Source organism: Asterias amurensis, chromosome 13 (assembly GCF_032118995.1).
Source record: "Asterias amurensis chromosome 13, ASM3211899v1".
Lineage (NCBI taxonomy): Eukaryota > Metazoa > Echinodermata > Asteroidea > Forcipulatida > Asteriidae > Asterias > Asterias amurensis.
Window position 1 is genome coordinate 14,951,390 of NC_092660.1, and position 19,483 is coordinate 14,970,872.

At 39.8% G+C, this 19,483-nt stretch overlaps 1 protein-coding gene across 1 annotated transcript in view; it reads right to left on the bottom strand.

Annotated features, from left to right (window-relative positions):
* Nucleotides 1-6,361: 6,361 nt before the first annotated feature.
* Nucleotides 6,362-19,483, bottom strand: part of LOC139946117 (spliceosome-associated protein CWC27 homolog) — a 37,495-nt gene continuing 24,373 nt past the window's right edge. The window contains exons 10-11 of the mRNA XM_071943732.1: nt 11,222-11,361; nt 6,362-9,651 (exon numbers count right to left, since the gene is read on the bottom strand). Coding sequence (XP_071799833.1) covers nt 9,498-9,651; nt 11,222-11,361 — 294 coding nt within the window. The 3' untranslated portion in view covers nt 6,362-9,497. The remainder of the gene's footprint in view (nt 9,652-11,221; nt 11,362-19,483) is intronic.

Sequence of the window (19,483 nt, forward strand, 5' to 3'; positions counted from 1 at the left end):
ACCTGACGGGCACAGACACTCCCAATATCGAATTGAGCAGAGAATAAAAGTTCACGAGCTAATGAATAGTTTTCCATCTTACTGGTAAAAAGCTGCCAGACTTCTAATTAGGCCTATTATAAAATTATTTGTTTAAACCATTTTGATTTGTACGCTGTGGGAGTCAAGTTGGGCTTAGGGTTAAGAATTTCCATAATAACAAACATCATGTAAATAACAACAACAATAGACAAGGCGGCAGACATGGAAACTCAATTCTGTATTCTGAACAACGTCAAGCATGGCATCCCCGTAAAAAAAGTGGTGACACTAAACCATAATCAAGAATTAGCTGTAATATGGCACTATAAACAGAGAAATACATTACAATATATATTTAGTGCATTTGTGGATATCATTATTAGTATATGCTTATGGGGGCGGGGCGGTAAGAGTTCTGAGTGGTCGCTAGTTCCGCCTGTGTTTTGTTTTTGTTTTTTTACCTCTGGTGCAATCGTGATTGTTTTTACAGAGGGGGTCGGTCATCAATAAGGTTTCCGATTAAAGCTTTGTGAGAGGATCCGGGTTTGCGAGAAGGGGGGGGGGGGGGGTCACGAAGAGTCATGGTAAAGCTTGCATTTCCTGGTATCCTCCTTTTACAGTGTAGCCTTTACCATTGACAATTCAGGTAATGAGTTTGGGCTCCAGCCCTGAGCCTGCTTTCTCGTCAGCTCGCTAAAGATCTTTTGTACCATTCTACCATAAAATTTACAAAGTTTATGCAGACTTTACACGTAAATTATATAAATCATGTAGCCTATTTGTTGCATTCGCATAGGTAGATCTACCTGCTTGTTTACTCCCAACTCTACCCTGTAAGGATGGTTTTTTTTCAGCATAGGAAAGCAACCTAATAAAATGGATGACTGGCTTAAGACCCCTGGAAATTACTGTAACAGCGAAACATATCTTAAAGGCGATGCGGCCAGGCATTCAGATCCCGCGAAATGTTATGTATAAATGCAATGTGCTGCTGCAATAAGCGCTCTCGGACATTAAAGGAACACGTTGCCTTGGATCGGACGAGTTGGTCTATAAAAAGCATTTGTAACCGTTTGTTATAAAATGCATATGGTTAGAAAAGTGTTTTAAAAGTAGAATACAATGATACACACAACATTGCCTCGAAATTTCGTGGTTTTCCTTTTACTTTGCGAACTAACACGGTCGGCCATTTATGGGAGTCAAAAAGTTGACTCCCAAAATGGCCGACCGTGTTAGTCGACTAGGTAAAAGGAAAACCGCGCAATTTCAAGGCACGTTGATGTGGACCATTGTATTCTACTTTTACAACATCTTTCCACCCATATGCATTTTATAAAAAACGGTTACAAATGCTTTTCAAAGACCAACTCGACCGATCCAAGGCAACGTGTTCCTTTAACACCATATACTAACTCGAATGTTAAGACCAGGGAAGTTTTGTAATCAGCCTGGTCTGAAAATGCGCGTGCCTACATTTGTCCTACAAAAACTGTGTATCAACAATTGAATATTGAATGCAATCGGCAATGAGTTATTTCTTAAAATAATATCAGAGAAGACGCAACGAGAGCTCCGTATAGAGTTCCACGAGAGCAGTTTGGCTCTTCAAGACAATTGAAGTTCTAAAAAAAAACTCACGCGCTATCACGTATACACAACACACGGTTATTTGGACCACTCTTCCCCAGAATCCCCCCATTGTCTTGGGAACAATAGCTGCAGGCAAGAGGAAGTGAAATGTCACGGAGCGATCCCTTGACGATGTTTCTCGGTTTCGCATAGAGATGGCTCCCATCAGTACCTTCCTGTTGTTAATTTTAAACTGAAAATGTCAAAAGTATCGGTGACTTGGTGAAGAACCATTGTATTACAGACACCATAGTATCACCGTATGACTTATAATATATGCAGACTTTGATTACGTCTTTTACTCATTGACTTCTGAACTAAAATAGCTTCACGTTTATGAGTATCAACTGGTGGAGTAACATAATCAACAATGCTGAAGACTGCCTCGTGTATATACAGGAAGGCGATTTCCTGACCTTTGTTCCAATTTGATGCGACATGATGGGAAGATCATGGTATCGCGTTGAACAATTTTTAAATTGTTCAACTGCCGCGATACCAGGATTGCGAATTTCAACAAGCCGTTAAACTTCAAAATTCAAACAGTAGTAAACATCGAATACATTTCATATTACAACGGGCTTCGTTCACTATAAAAAAGCTTTTATACCAGCCTCTTTTTGAAACATAGCTATTTGTTTTACTAAAAAATGTACACGGCGTACATATTTCGCCACATCAGGGTGGTTGCTTAACCCTTATTAACACACCCGTCTGTGACGTTTGCCAATGACATAAATGTCCAAACACAGTCGCAACACTTGTGTCAATGAAAAAGGCACTGTCTCATAATTGCTTCTCTCCACCCAGGAAGACAAATAGGTACCAGTGAGAGTTGGGGAGTAAGCTGCGATGGACTGGCATTCTGTCCGGGGGTGGGGGGTGGAAATAGTATATTCTCAGTCGTTTAACTGGATATAAACACAGGCCTGGTGAGCCGTATTGGCTTAGGACAGACTCTACTTCTTGTGGCACAAAATGTAAATCAGGGGTGGATTTCACAAAGGTAGTCCTAACTTAGGACTAGTCCTAGGTAATGCTAAGAGATAGGACCAGTCCTAAGTTAGGACCAGTAACTCATCCTAACTTAGGAATGGTCCTATCTCTTAGCATTGCCTAAGACTAGTCCTAAGTTAGGACTACCTTTGTGAAATCCACCCCAGGGGTCGATTTCACAAAGAGTTAGGACTAGTCCTAACTTAGGACTAGTCCTAAGAGATATCAAAAATGTACAGCTAGTCCTAAGTTAGGACTGTAACTCGAGATAAGACTAGTCCTAACTCTTTGTGAAATCCACCACAGGACACTTTAATGCCATCACACTTTGAGGCAAACGGTCTATGCTAGATTCCTGATGGTTACACCAACATGTTCGTGTGGAAGTAATTAGAAGAAAATAATAAGCAGTACTTCCAAAAACCTACCAAACCGATTGTTAAACTATTTTTTTAGCAAGGGGTGGTGCTCACTTTAATAGTGCGCACTGCTTGTATCCTACCACACAAAAGGTTGTTCATACTGCCGTATTATTGACTTTGATGCAATGTGAAGGCAGGTAATTATCATACGACACAATGGGTTTAACCACGTCATACCTGTTCATACCTATTAGATTGGTTCCACTTGTTACCATGATTGTGTTCTACACAAGGACCTGTATGTACCGCGGATACAAGCCGAGGTACCAGATGTTAATCTGAAATCATGCACTTGGCGTACACGCTAAACGATAACGACGTTTCAGAACATGTCCACTTCCTTCAAAGGATATCATTCAAAAAAAATCTACGTGCCTTTTGGTTCTGGATATTTCCCTTTGTAAAACACTACGACAGTTGTGTGTGTCATTTGTCAAACTAATCTATTTTAATATGCAATGAGTTGATGAGATACTCTATCACAGTCAATTCAAATATTGGGTGAAATGGTTGGGTGCAGCGTTACACCCTGCACGTGCACCTCAGACCCCCTTGGTCATTTCCTTAAAATTAGATTTGTGGTCTAGGCTCAACTTTATTCAGACGGCACTTTAATCTTAACAATGACCTTTGTGTTTGTTTAGGCCCACACTGCAGTTGAAACAGTTTGGCTCATTTTTTTATACCTTTTCCCTGTTGATAATGATGATGATAAAAGTTGTTGCTGATCAATTTTGTTTTTACAATGTTCTCAAAAATAATGTAATAATAAATTAGTCGACTGTGATCTTTGTGGGCAACAAAGCATGGTCATGACCGTGTAAAGAAACACCGAGATACTTCAATACACTTTGAGGGAGGAGAAGACTTGATCAAGATCTTAACCCAATGTACTCTCTCTATCTCTAAATAAAGTTTGTGAACAACATTGATCAGATTGAAGTGTTTGTGAAATTAGTAAAACACGATAGGCTTTGAGTGATGAGTACAAAAACGGCGTTCGAAAACGGTCAAAATATACAAAATTTGTGCACTCTTTCTCGACACTATTGGTAATTGTCAAAGACTAGCCTTCACAGTTGGTGTATCTCAACATATGCATAAAATAACAAACCTGTGAAGATTTGAGCTCAATCGGTCATCGAACTTGAAAGATAATAATGAAAGAAAAAAACACCCTTGTCACACGAAATTGTGTGCGTTTAGATGGTTGATTTCGAGACCTCAAGTTCTAAATTTGAGGTCTCGAAATCAAATTCGTGGAAAATTACTTCTTTCTCGAAACTACGTTACTTCAGAGGGAGCCGTTTCTATGTTTTATACTATCAACAGCTCCCCATTACTTATGACCAAGTAAGGTTTTATGATAATAATTATTTTGGGTAGTTACCAATAGTGTTCACTACCTTTAAGATGGAATATTCCATGCTTGGATGAGTAAGTGCAAGATGATAACCATGTAATCAAATCCAGACAATGTGACATAATTGTTCATTTAGAGTAGGTATCTCTCAAGAGTTTGACTGATGAAAGTGCCTCAGGCCAGGGGGCATGACAAACTGACCACATCTCAATCTGCACTTACCGGTCAAAGGCAATAATTTTATAACTATGACAGAAAATTACTTGATTCAATAGTTCCCGAATGAAGTTGCATGGGTTGAGAATACAAATAGCGATTGTGAATGAGCATTGCACTGTTTTAAACTAGGCTTTCTAATGGTTTACACTTCCATGTAATTCATACATTTTGAATGATAATGAGATGTATGCATATTATAAAATATTATTATTTAAACAATTTTTTTCTACGAGATATTGCCACTTCAAGGAGAGGACTACATTTACCTAATTTGGGCTGTCGACCCAAATAAACTGCCACCAGGATGTGTTGCCACATACTCCTGGGGCTGGCACAGGGTTATCCCCTTCACAGTCTGTAAGGATGTAGGCATGGGTATCATCCACTAGGAGCCACCTACTCCTGGGGCTGATTCAGGGTTACCCACTTTATAGTCTGTAAGGATGTAGGTATGGGTATCATCCACTAGGAGCCACCTACTCATGGGGGAGAAACAGGGTTACCCCCTTCACAGTCTGTAAGGATGTAGGCATGGGTATCATCCACTATGAGCCACCTACTCCTGGGGCTGAAACAGGGTTACCCCCTTTACAGTCTGTAAGGATGTAGTCATGGGTATCATCCACTAGGAACCACCTACTCATGGGGCTGAACAGGGTTACCCCCTTCACAGTCCATAAGGATGTAAGCATGGGTATCATCCACTAGGAGCCACCTACTCCTGGGGCAGAAACAGGGTTACCCCCTTCACAGTCCATAAGGATGTAGGCATGGGTATCATCCACTAGGAGCCACCTACTCATGGGGCTGAACAGGGTTACCCCCTTTACAGTCTGTAAGGATGTAGGGATGGGTATCATCCACTAGGAGCCACATACTCCTGGGGCTGACACAGGGTTACCCCCTTCACAGTCCGTAAGGATGTAGGCTTGGGTATCGTCCACTAGGAGCCACCTACTCCTGGGGCTGAACAGGGTTACCCCCTTTACAGTCTGTAAGGATGTAGGTATGGCTATCATCCAATTAAGAAGCCTGGCTGGTAGAGCAGAAAGCACCACCTTCTAAACTTTGTACGAAGCAATTATGGTTACTGCTTTGCTCAAGGGCACACGTGTCATGACTGGGAATCGAACCCACTGCTGCTGAAAACATCAGAGCTTGGCTCCAGTGAACTGGTCTCTGCTTAATGGTGGGATAAACATTCTGTCAGAATGTTGCCAGACTCTCGACAGTTCCTGCTTCATCAACATTTGCAAATTTCTTGCAAAGGAGGAAAGTAACAGGATCACAAGGCAAAGAAAAGCATGCCTTCGTGCATCACCAAGCTAATCCGCCGCCCAGTACTTAAGCAGCGTGCAGCATCAGAGTCCAGCAATCTTCAGAAGACGATCAGAGCATACTGATCGAAACGTCGAGTTAAACCAACGGTTCTTTTCAGAACCACCCCAACTCATTTAGAGATAGTTATTACGTGGTGTTACCGCAAACTCTTCTATATCTATATAAGAAAAGCATGCACAAAAAGGCTCATGAGCTGTATGAATACATGTTGTAATCTATTCCTTACAGTCACATAAACAATGAAATACAAAAAAAAGATGTCATGAGCAACTCCGAGGAATTGTGATAGTTTTGTTTGATTCATAAAGCAACTGCAGCCTACAAGTGAGTCTGCTAGTTGGGTTTAGTCATACAGACTGTGATCTATATATCAAAAATGTTTGTTCAAGGAAACAATGAAACACAAAGAATATTTCATGAAAAACTCTGATTAACTGTTCTTTTATTAAACTGCCAGGCTTATGAAGCAAACCTACAGGTGAGTCTGCTAGGTGAGTCATGTCCAATTCTGGGCTAAAATCACATAAATAAGCTAAAGCAATATAAATGATTACTACTAGCTGCTTGGCCCATTAAAGGCAGTGGACACTATTGGTAATTGTCAAAGACTAGCCTTCACAGTTGGTGTATCTCAACATATGCATAAAATAACAAACCTGTGAAAATTTGAGCTTAGTCGGTCATCGAACTTGCGAGATAATAATGAAAGAAAAAACACCCTTGTCACACGAAGTTGTGTGCGTTTAGATGGTTGATTTCGAGACCTCAAGTTCTAAACCTGAGGTCTTGAAATCAAATTCGTGGAAAACTACTTCTCTCTCGAAAACTATGGCACTTCAGAGGGAGCAGTTTCTCACAATGTTTTATACCATCAACCTCACCCCATTACTCGTCACCAAGAAAGGTGTTATGCTAATAATTATTTTGAGTAATTACCAATAGTGTCCACTGCCTTTAAAGAACTAATATATCTATGAACCTAATATATCTAAGAATCTTCTACACTAGAAGATGTTCTTATGTGTTTTTGGTTGAATTCGGCAGTAAAACTGTGCCATTTCAACTAGTAATCCTAACAACACATCAGACCAAAAGGGGGTGTCCATTCAATAACTCATTCTTAAATTAAAGAGTCACTAACACCTCAATGTTTTTTTTTTATTATATCAAAAGGATTCTATAAATATTATTTACAATTAGTGGACATTCAAGACTACTTCATAGTTCTCATTTCATTTTGAATAAAATGAAGCATCATCAATTAAAAGGTACAACTATTCCTGGGCCAAACGTCATAGAGCTGCTTCAGCAGATTCGCTGGACACCAGTCACAAACTGTACGCGTGACATGGTAGTATGGCAGGTAACCTTGTCCTGGTAAGCATAACTTTGTTGTGCTTAGCTAATTTGTATGCTTAAGCAGCTCTGTTAAATTGTCTTTCAAATCAAGATACTTCTTGAGTACTCCAAGACCTAGACTTAACCCAATCCTTTGCCATCACCAGAAAACTATTGTTTTGAAATGTTCTGGATTCCCCAACCTGCTCCGCAAGCGGCAATTTTGATGGCGAGCGTGCACTGCTATAAGGGTTTGTTTGCTAGTAGTGTAGTTGGCGCGATATGCTTAGGGACCTCTCACACGAGAACAGGACTTGAATCAAGTCTATCTAAGACCTTAAGTAAGACACCTGATTTCCTCAGGAAAATCCCCCAAAATGTAGATGTTCCAACCGTGGACAGAAATTTCCTTCCTCCCAGTTCCAACTGAGGAGAATATTTACCACTATCCATCTAGACAAGAAAACCCAGTGGCATGTGTGGTGCTGTAGGTAGTACCTACCACAGAAGAAGCTATTATTAGACTAATTTGCAGCACCTGGGGTGTCTTCAAGAATCTTATAGGACACTAGACAGGTCACTTGGGAGGTATAAGATGTACATGTACATCGAAGAGAAGAATCAAGTGCGGTTAGACTGATGCAACAGAGAGCACTGAAACGGTTTGTGGCTACCAAAAAACATCTAGGGGCAATAACAACTCCTTAAGACCAATAGATGGCGATAACTTTGTCATCAACACTCAAGTTGCATTTCTGCAGTGGCTACAAGGCCGAGTGTAACCCCTGCTCTTAATTATACACAGCACCAGTACCAGAGGCTGCTATTGATGCAGACATTGTTGATGAGACAAAATGCCTTTAAAGGGACACAATGCCTTCAAGTTTTTGCTGGTTGGAATTGCTATCCTTTTCAAGAGTTGTTCACAGGATTTTGAAGCGTTGCATGGTGAGGTATCAATATATATATTTGGTTTGCAGTAACACCATGTGTGTATCTACTTGCCAGGTAGAGTTTTTTCTTAGAGAACTGTCTTTCTTTATTCTACTACCGCAGAGTAGATTTATCGGATATTGGGGAGACTTCTCAGTTCTGAAAAGAACTGTCTTACTTTTTATCTACTACCTGGGCGGATGGTAAAGACAATTGGCTGGGACTACTACTTAAGCTTATAGGATCGTAATTAACTGCACTACCGCGAAGTCAGTTCTTGAATTGGTCTCAACATTTCGACTAGCTTGCTCTAGTCATCGCCAGGAGACTGAAGATTTGTTCACTCGAACAATCTGGTCGTGTTTTAAGATCTTCCACTTCATATTTATGTTAGCTTAACCAATATTTCAAAGCTCTCGCTACGGTCAGCGTGCCTTTGCCAATTATGCACCTGCCATTTGGAACAAGCTCACCGCCACAATACGCCAAAAAACTTCTTTAAATATCTTAAAGAGAGATTTGAAATCCCAGTTGTTTTGCTAGTTTTTCTCTTCACATGTTCTGAACATAACTTTTGTGCCACACTTGTTGTTTTTTGTATGCGCCTTGACTGGTTTTCCGGAGATGTGCGCATAATAAGTTCATACTATTATTATGCACAACACTTACAGTGCAGAGGTCGTTGGCTCGAACCCCGCTCTAGTAAACTTTTCTTTGTTCAACACTAAATCATTTAAACTTTACCCAGTGAGTTTTTGTGTGTGTGGTTTTTTTATAAAAAAAAAAAAAACCGTTCCAAACATCTCATCTCACGTTCCACTGTCAATTTATTACTTTTGGTTAGCTGCAGAACCAGTAATATAAATGACTGAACTTCAACTTGGCTTCAATAATTTCAGACATACATGGGTTTTAAGGGAAGAATTAGCTGCATCCATTTGCTGGTGGGCTGGGCTCTAAATCCAATTTAGTCCACCAAGGAAGGGCGAGCAGTTCAACACAATTTTTCCTGTTTAGATATGGGGCTATCACTGCTGAGGTGCAATCTGGGGGAAATCTGTACTGGGCAGCACAGTGTATTTTGCTCAGAGTGCTGGGCCAAATTGGTTAGTTCTTGTTGGCAGGCCCGCCAGGCACCGCCCACCACCACCGTAGCTACAACAATGGCAACAAGGTTTATAGTGTAAACATTAAATACAAAGCATAAAATGAAAACCACAATATTGCATCCTTCACTTCTTGTCCCTGTTGCGTTTCTTTCCTTCATCTCGCCTTCGTTTGTTGATTGGATTCCTTGGGTCGAAGATGCTATACGTATCTGCATCTTTAATATTGGCATCCTTGACGAGATTTGCATGCGTCTCAAACTGCAGAGTATGGGCCATCCTGTGGAATGACAGACAGTTATTCGGATTCATTTAAGGTTTGCCTTCCTTTCACTTTCAACTTTAACATGTTTTGAAACAATTAATTGTCCATTGCCATGTTGCGTTACACAAACCAAATCAGACAGTCTCCTTAAAGGCTAGACTTGTGGACAAGTCGTTAAGTGGCTGCTGCCTTGATAGCGACTCCCGAGACACTGGTGATATTCTCGCGAGACTGCTGTGCCGATGCGAGACTACTGCTCTTGTGTTGTGCAGTCTAAGTTTAATTAAGCCCAGTGTGGCGGTTTCAACTTTCCGCCGTGTTCAGTTTTCCGAATGACCAAATACGATAACATTACGTCATGCGATGCCTGCGCACAGCAAGCGAAAGTAGTCCATTTTAGTACCGTACTGAGTCATCCGTGTTACTCTCTGGTAGCTGTCATTGCGGCGTGAAATCTTTTTGATGGGAATACTTAAAGGAACACGTTGCCTTGGATCGGACGAGTTGGTCTATAAAAAGTGTTTGAAACCGTTTTTTATAAAATGCATATGGTTAGAAAGATGTTTTAAAAGTAGAATACAATGATCCACACAAATTTGCCTCGAAATTGCGGGGTTCTCCTTTTACTTTGCGAACTAACACGGTCGGCCATTTATGGGAGTCAAAAATTTGACTCCCATAAATGGCCGACTGTGTTAGTCGATGAGGTAAAAGGAAAACCGTGCAATTTCAAGGCATGTTTGTATGGATCATTGTACTCTACTTTTAAAACATCTTTCCAACCATATGCATTTTATAACAAACGGTTACAAACGCTTTTCAAAGACCAACGCAACGTGTTCCTTTAAGTGCAACTTTTATGAAATATTTTTTACTATATTGCAAGCTTTCAGATGAAAGCTAATTTATTGAGTGTGATTATCTTTCAAAGTGTACCACACCTTTGTAAGTCCTCAGATTAACATTAATCTCACACCGTTTAAAGATAAGGATGGTAGAAAGCTTCCCTTAAAATATTACTTGCTTAGGTGGTGTAGTTTATGAAAAATTAGTAAATTAATTCCATGAAAATAGTAAACGGATTGACTCCCCTGAAAACACTCCTTTTTGATTTCCCACTTTTTTTTCTAAAAAACTTGACAACTAATGAAGCTGAAACTTCTACATGTACATCATATTACACACCTTTATACACAGTGAGTAGGGATTTAAAAAGCCTTCCAACAAAAAGTTTCAAAACCTTAAAGGCAATTATTACTCAAAATAATTAATATCATAAAACCTCACTTGGTAACGAGTAATGGGGAGAGGTTGATAGTATAAAACATTGTGAGAAACGACTCCCTCTGAAGTGACGTAGTTTTCGAGAAAGAAGTATTTTTCCACAAATATGATTTCGAGACCTAAAGTTTAGAATTTGAGGTCTTGAAATCGATGACCAATCAATCTCAAATTTTCACAGGTTTGTTATTCTATGCATATATGTTGAGATACACCAAGTGAGAAGACTGGTCTTTGACAATTACCAATAGTGTACACTGTCTTTAAAGAAAGTGAAACAGCTTTTAAGAGAATGATATCTTACCAACTTGTTCCGATAACATCTGCTGTTTCATCTTCCACTTTATTTTCACCTTCTTGACCATTATTTGATTCTTTGGTGTCGCCTTCCTCTTCAATAGCTTGATGGAGACGGTTTTGAAACTTAGCAAGGATTGCCAGTGTCTGAAAAATAATAATAATAATAATAATAATATATTTATTCACTTTGGTTTTTACCCATATACACCAATGTGTGTTAGCACACAATAATATATTTGATTTATGTTAGCGCCTAATATAAAGTTATCTGTAGGCACTTTACAAAGAATGTATCAAATAAATAACATGATATATTATTTACAATTGACTGATTGTTCTTATTCTAAGATTAACACACAAGTTGGGTAATGAATGCTGTATACTAAAGAGGTGGGGGTTTCAGGGCACTTTTGTATGATTTAATGAAGGTGATAGAATAAATGTGATGGAGGAGATTGTTCCAGAGAGTGGGTGCAGTAACACTGAATGACGGATTCCGTAGTGCCTGTACCTAACCAAACCAATAACAGTATCACTAAGTACCGTGAGAGATTAAAACACAAAGTGTCCAGTGGAAGAAAATGTTAATACCCAGTCACACATAGACGCCACTTTTACTGCGATGGAAAAGTGGCAGAGATCGTGGCCAATCGCGAGCCAAACGTGGGAGGATCTCCTAGGTCAGGACGCTGCGTTCTCTCCCCACGCTTATTTTAAACATGCAGAAAATAAGACTAGCCTCTTTGCTGATAGTGTTTTATTTCACTTTCTTTGTTTTGTATGTTGCTCTCTGGTTCAACGTTGTCCAATTTCCACTTCCTGGTGTTGGCCTTGTTTTTATTTGTGAACTTGTTTTCCTCTTTGCCTTGTTAAATTAATTGTTATCATAGGTTTTATCATTCATTAGAGTTCATGCTGTGTAATGGGGGGGGGGGGGGTATTTGGATTTTTATAAAAATTTTTACTTAGTGTATTAAAACTTATATATTGTTGTATGCATATAATAGCTAGCCTTACATTCATCTTTGGGAGGGCAAGGCCATTTTCATTAAAAAAAAAAAAAGCACTTCAATTGAAAAAATCTTAACGTCTGTGGGAAACATTCAAAGGGGCACCAATGCCAAGACCAGGGCAAAAGAGGCAATGGCCCTTGTGAAATTACAGGCCTGAAGTGCATACATCTACCGATATTATTATGTGAATACTGTCTTTTAAAGAAGCATCCTGTGTTCACATTTTGTTGTTGTTTCCAACTGAACTGTCGCATGACAGAGATCAGACTGCCTTGATACAAGCTGTCCGTTGATATTTGTCAAAACGGCAGATCTCAACTATTCACACATTACAACATGTATTAACGCACATTAAAGGCGCTGGGGTCGATTTCATAAAGAGTTAGGACTAGTCCTAACTTAGGACTAGTCCTAAGAGATATCAAAAACATACAGCTAGTCCTTTAGGACTAGTAACTCGTCTTAACTCAAGATAAGACTAGTCCTAACTCTTTGTGAAATCCACCCCTGGACACTTGGTAATTACTCAAAATAGTTTTTAGCATAAACGCTTCCTTGCTAATAAGCGATAAGCCTTATTGATGTTTGGCGAACACTATAGGAGAGCTCTGTTTGGTTTGGGTGTATCCAGGCAAATTTACAGGCAAACCTAACAGTGTCACATTGAGTGTGTCCACTATATCTCAAAATGGCTTATTTTTAGAGCTGTTGTTGGTATATAACGTTGTGAGAATCGACTCCCGAAAGAGGTAATTTCTCACTCGAATAATAAAATACCTCAGCTGAAGCCTTTTATTATGCATCTGAAAGCACACAAAGTAATGCAACAAGGGTGTTTTTCTTTAAATAAATAATTATAATTTATTCATTTATATTGCGCCCATTCCATAAAATGTACACAAGCTCATAACAAAATCATATTCTCTTGCAACTTCGATGACCAATCGAGTCCAAATTTTCACTGGTTTAATATTTTATGTTGGCAATTACTAAAGGTGTCCAGTGCCTTTAATCCCATGCTGACTGCAAGCACGTTTTGACCCTGATGTGAATGCGGCAAATTACTGCATTGTTCTTGAACTAATCCTCAGAGAGGGGTTTTATAATGCAGGAATACAAAGCTGCAATTATGAAGGATTCTCATGTCACTCATGTTATACACTTTCAACATGTGGTCTTGATGAATATCGGACAGCCAACAACCACCCCTCACATTCTAATGTAATAAGGAAAACCTCTTTATTGGCACTAAATCAAAAACACACATAAAATGTACACTGTACCTATTGAGAAATAAAATGCCTTAAATTCAGGTATGTGCAGTCCTTGGAAAAAAACATTCTGAATATTTTATGAATACAAAGGCTGACCTACATGAACATATGGTGTAGGCTTTAAGAGACATTTCAGGCTAATTAATACAATTTTTCAGATTTTTCCAAAGAGCAAAAAATCTGAAATCAGACTTAAAGGAACACGTTGCCTCGGATCGGTCGAGTTGGTCTTTGAAAAGCGTGTGTAACCGTTTGTTATGAAATGCACATGGGTAAAAAGATGTTGCAAAAGTAGAATACAATGATCCACACAAACATGGCTCGAAATTGCACGGTTTTCCTTTTACCTCGTCGACTAACACGGTCGGCCATTTATGGGAGTCAAAATTTTGACTCCCATAAATGGCCGACCGTGTTGGTTCGCACAGTAAAAGGCAAACCTCGCAATTTCAAGGCAAACTTGTGTGGATCATTGTATTCTACTTTTAAAACATCTATCTAGACCAACTCGTCCGACCCAAGGCAACGTGTTCCTTTAAGTATTAATTTGGAGGTCTCCATATTAGACAGAAATAGTACTGAGAGAACTACTGGGGTGAAAAGTGTAACAAGGAAATGTGTAAAAAAAAGGAGAAAAAAAAAGAAGAAGAAAAAACAAACAAAACCAAAACAGACTCACTAAAATTGAGACAAACATTCCACATGAAGGTTAAATTTACGACATGATCAACAAGTTGCACTTAGGCAGGTTGGCGTCTCTCCATATCTGTAGATTCTTATCTCTTAAAAGTAACAGCAGAATGAATGCTACACACACTTCATCATGCTTGTAGCAACGACACCTCAAAGCTAGGGTTGCTCTTTTACCTATATTACACAAAGTGGGAGCAACCTACACTGTGATTTTTTTGTTACAGAACTCGAGAAAGTATGAGTATACAGTGCTTTCACACATCGGTGTAAGGGGTAAACCAAAATTAATGTTCTTTATCCCGATGCAAATTCAACATCTATTAAATCTAGACTTGATCAAGACAGTCCTTAGTGCTTCCTGTTACACTCGCAACCTTAGAATTGATCAAAACAAGTGAAAACTACTTATATGAAAGAGTCATGAGGTTTTATATGCAAGTTCGCCCCAAACAAGACAAAAGCCACTTCTGGTAAGGGGCTACAAGAAGAAAAATATTAAAGATGAAAATAACTCAGGGTAGATGCAGTATGTGGAATGGCTCTTTGTTCTACATCTCACCAAAGCAAGAGTGTGTGGATGACAAGAAGCAGAAAGCCTGGCTTCACGCTCAAACATTCTGATAGGAGGAACTAGGTCAGACACACTGATAGCACATTTACCATGAAATTATCCACAGAAGAGACAGAGGCTGGCTACAGACCTACGTCCGGGAAAGAGGTTGCAATGTTGATCCAAATCTTCACCAACTAGGGGGTGTGTTCTGGGGGTCGTAACCAATAACTATTTCGGTCATTGGCCAGTGATTAACCACGGATTAACCAATGGCCAATTTAAACGAAACAGTTACTGGTTATGCCGCCAAAACGCACCAAAGATTAACAAAAAGCTTCTGCACTCTATCTAACAAACATAACCAACATTGCACGACTAAAGAATCACATTCATTCATATCTACCTTTAACCAATCCATTATTTTTGTTCCAGAGAGGGATTTATCACCAAGGGGATTGGAGTCAAGGAGGTAGTCATGTTAAACTAAATGAAAGGAAACATAAATGCAGCATTGAATTCTTCTGCTGACTGCTTCAATCTATATCAGTCTATTCTCAGGTCGTCCCTCTGATGAATACCATGTGTAGAACAGGTTGAAACAATCAATTAAACCCCCATAGGTACAAAATGAAGTATTTATCTAGTATGGCATTGTAGAAACACTGCTCAATCATTGTTTGAAACCATCCCAACCATTCCATTTGTACATGCACTGAAAACTGAAGAAGTAATAATAATATTAATCGATTTTAATATTGCACTTTATACACCATGTCTCAAAGCGCTTCAAAACATTATTACCCCTGATCACTGAGCCCTTTCATTCCATAAACCATCTCAGCTCCCTGGGGAGTATACATTCTGTGCTGCCAAATATGTAGCGCACTAAGCTGATCAATCACACGAACCATCTCTGCCCTAGACTTTTACATTTACCCCTAGACTTGACTCAAGTCCCAATCCCGTGCCATCCCCAGGTAACTACTGTTTTGTGATGTTCTGCATTCCAAAACCTGTTCCGCATTCTTGGGATCACATTTTGACGGCGAGTGCGCACTGTACTGTGTATGCTATGTGTTGGTTCATAGTAAGTTGGGGTATATGCTTAGGGACCTCTCACACGAGAATGGGACTTGAATCAAGTCTAATTTACCCCTAGGTGGAGAGAAGCAATTATAGTTAAGTGTCTTGCGAACCCAAACTCTGCTGAACAGAAACACCAGAGCTTGAGTTAGGTGCTCTTGTCCGCTCGGTCACGACACCCCACCAGTACAATGGCAGAGCCGTGCATATAATGAAAATGAGATTAATAACTAGTTCTTACATACAAAATTTTACAATAACGCCTCGAAATAATCCATGGCACCCGCAGCATTTGCTGCCCTGAGCAAATTGCCGTGGTGCCCTGAGCAAACTGCTGTGGTGCCCTGAGCAAATTGCTGTGGTGCCCTTTGCAAAGTTCAAATACATTACATTTTTTTTTTCTCATAGAAGTGGCCCTCACCAGGGGACAATCGATGTGCCCCTTCAAGAACAAAGTTCAAGGCCTGCAATATTATATTACTAGATGGCATTTATATGGCGCCTACAAAAACACAGCTCCTCACAATCAACTCAGAATGAAATACTAAAGGAATGAAGGAAATGCTGGGAAATAGGTGACTTTTGAGTTGGCGCTTGAAAGTCCCAGTAGTTGCCAATTTCCTGAAAGCTTGTTCCACAATTTAGGGGCAACATCAAAGATTGATTTGTCTCCAGCCTTCCTTTTGCAGCGCGCAACAATCAGCCTGTGACATCAGAAGAGAAGCGAAGCCCCCTGCGACCTCTAAACCACTGTATTATATAAAGTGAGACTGTCAGAAATGCAACTGGGAGGTTGCCATTCGAAGGATTTATAAACAAACAGGAGAATTTTGAAAATAGGTATTTTCTTGATGGGAATCAATGAGCTTTACATTATGCCCTGGTCATCAGGCAAACAACATTCCTTCAATCTCTCTTAGCTCCCTAGGGAGTTCACAGTCCCTGTGCTGCCGTGGTGCTCCTTAGGCTATTTCAAACACAATATCGACCTCTACCCTTACAGGTACCTATTTTTACCCCTGGGTGAAGAGAAGCAATGATGGTGAAGTGTCTGGCTTAAGGACACAAGTGTCATGAGTACTCTCTTAATGTAAAAGAGTGAAAAGCACTCTTTGAAGAGCCATATGAGGGACAACTCTTTTTTGAGTGGTCTTCCACTCTTTTAATTTGAAGTTTGCAACTTTTGTGAGGGATTTTTCCACTCTGTCCTGGAGTGAAACCCCTCTAAAAGAGCGAAATAACCAACACTCTTTTTAAAGAGCCATATGAGGGACAACTCCAAATGTAAAGAGTGGTGTTTTTCACTGTGTTATTTGACACAATGTGCAGTGATTTGGTTCAACATACCTTGCACATAAATTGAAAAAATATCCAATTCTTTAATAAGCTTTTTCCTTTCCAGAAACCGACAAAAAATATAATAACTGTTTCCTGAACTATTATCGGCCATTATTATCAAGCAATGTATGATAGTACATCCTTTAAAATTATCGAAGTATGTGGGTTGAATGTTGTGTCAAGCAAGTATCCTTTGCAGTGTCTGGTGTGTATCACAGCCAGTCAATGTCAAGTGTAAGAGGCAACCAGTATCTACACTACCGTAAATGATGGGTTGTGACATCATGTTGGAGTCAGTATGACCAGCCATACAGAGCCCATTCCCTTGAGGTAGGCTTATCACTCATTACTGGACTAAATGCAACAATCTGAAGTTTCCCCTTGCAATTTGCCACTGATTCAAGGGTGCTGGATGATGCTTGAACTCAACCACCCCCCCCTCCTCCTATGGGAGACAAGGGGGTAATCCCTTTTTCAGAGTCGCTGGATAGTAGCCAGGGCTCCCTTTAAAGGGAGTTGAGAGCACTTTTCGAGTTTAACCACAATTTGTGGCCAGCCGTGGGATCATTGACATTCAACTGTGGCTTTGCAGTTGTGTTTTGCCTTCAGTAGAACTGAATCTTCAGTAATGACGACTGTCACATGAATTACCTCAGAGTTAATGCATGGATAGCTTCAGCAAGGTACTTGGGAATAACAAACTAATCTTTCGATATCTCAAACATGAAAGGGGGTATAACTCCAGTAAAGACAAACTAATACTTTTTCTCTATAGTAATTCCTTGAAACAAAAAATTGTTTCAAGCAGAAGATACATGGACAAAATAATCCAGCCCAATGGGAGACTTTTGAAATGTTGGCAGACATAGGTCCCTTTTTTGCAGCTCTGAGAGTTTGCGCACACGCTCAGTATTGCCACATCTGAGCATGCGCACAACTGGCGAGAACTTTGAAAAAGGGCCGTCCAAAAGTCTCCATCTGTGAAGTATAATTTACCACTTTGTGTTGAACAAATTATTTTTACATGAGCAGGATTTGAACCTATGACCTTACATATTAGCATAATCTACCAACTGGGAGATCTAGAACTAATGTTGGCAGCTCCTTACTTTGTCAACATGTTTGTGCAGGGGTGCCAGTCAGAAGCCATTAAACCTGTAACTGCTACATGTATGTAGCCAGGGATCACACCCAAGTGTACTTGGAAAGCGGCAGCAAAGGGATAATTTTAAGGGGATGTAAATTCAAGGAATAATTATCACAAATCAAGGAATAAACCACACAAGTGAAACTGACTGGGTAAATTTTAAAGGAACACGTTGCCTTGGATCGGACGAGTTGGTCTATAAAAAGCATTTGTAACCGTTTGTTATAAAAAGCATATGGTTAGAAAGATGTTTTAAAAGTAGAATACAATGATCCACACAACATTGCCTCGAAATTGCGTGGTTTTCCTTTTCCTTTGCGAACTAACACAGTCGGCCATTTAAGGGAGTCAAAAAGTTGACTCCCATAAATGGCCGACCGTGTTAGTCGACAAATAAAAAGGAAAACCGCGCAATTTCGAGGCATGTTTGTGTGGATCATTGTATTCTACTTTTACAACATCTATCCACCCATGCATTTTATAACAAACGGTTACAAATGCTTTTCAAAGACCAACTCGTCCGATCCAAGGCAACGTGTTCCTTTAACTATTTTGTGGTTGAACAAAGAAAAATTGACTCGAGCGGGATTGGAACCTGCAATCTCTGGATTAAAGTGCCCCGGCGCTCTCCTAACAAAGCCACCTAGCCCTCGTGTCGGCAGTCTTCCTATTTTATTCATTTGGTTCGAGGGTGCCAGTCGGAAGCCATTTAACCTGTAACTGTCGTGTAGCCAGGGATTGCCCAAGTTTACGATACAACCTAGGAAGCGGCAGGAAGTCCCAATTCCCTTAAGGTGATTCCTCTCCTGCCGCTTCCCCCAGTATCGTAAACTTGGTTGTGATCCCTGTCTCCACAGCAGTAAAGGTTGAACGGCTTCTGAAAAATGAATTAATTACAATTTAACCTGTCAGTTTCCATTGAGGTTTATTACTTGATGAGTACTTACATACATGTATGTAACATATTTAGTAACTTGGCTAAAATCTTCTGGAAAACTATTGCAAACGCAACCTTATCTGGTTATCTTGTCTGCTTCGCAAAACCTTTCTGCACTTACTGTTTCGAGAAATTGAGCAAAGGGAACCTTGTGTAAACAATTTTTAAACTAATTTCCTATAAACTATTCTACTAAGATTTCTTTATTGCACATAACTAACGAGATTG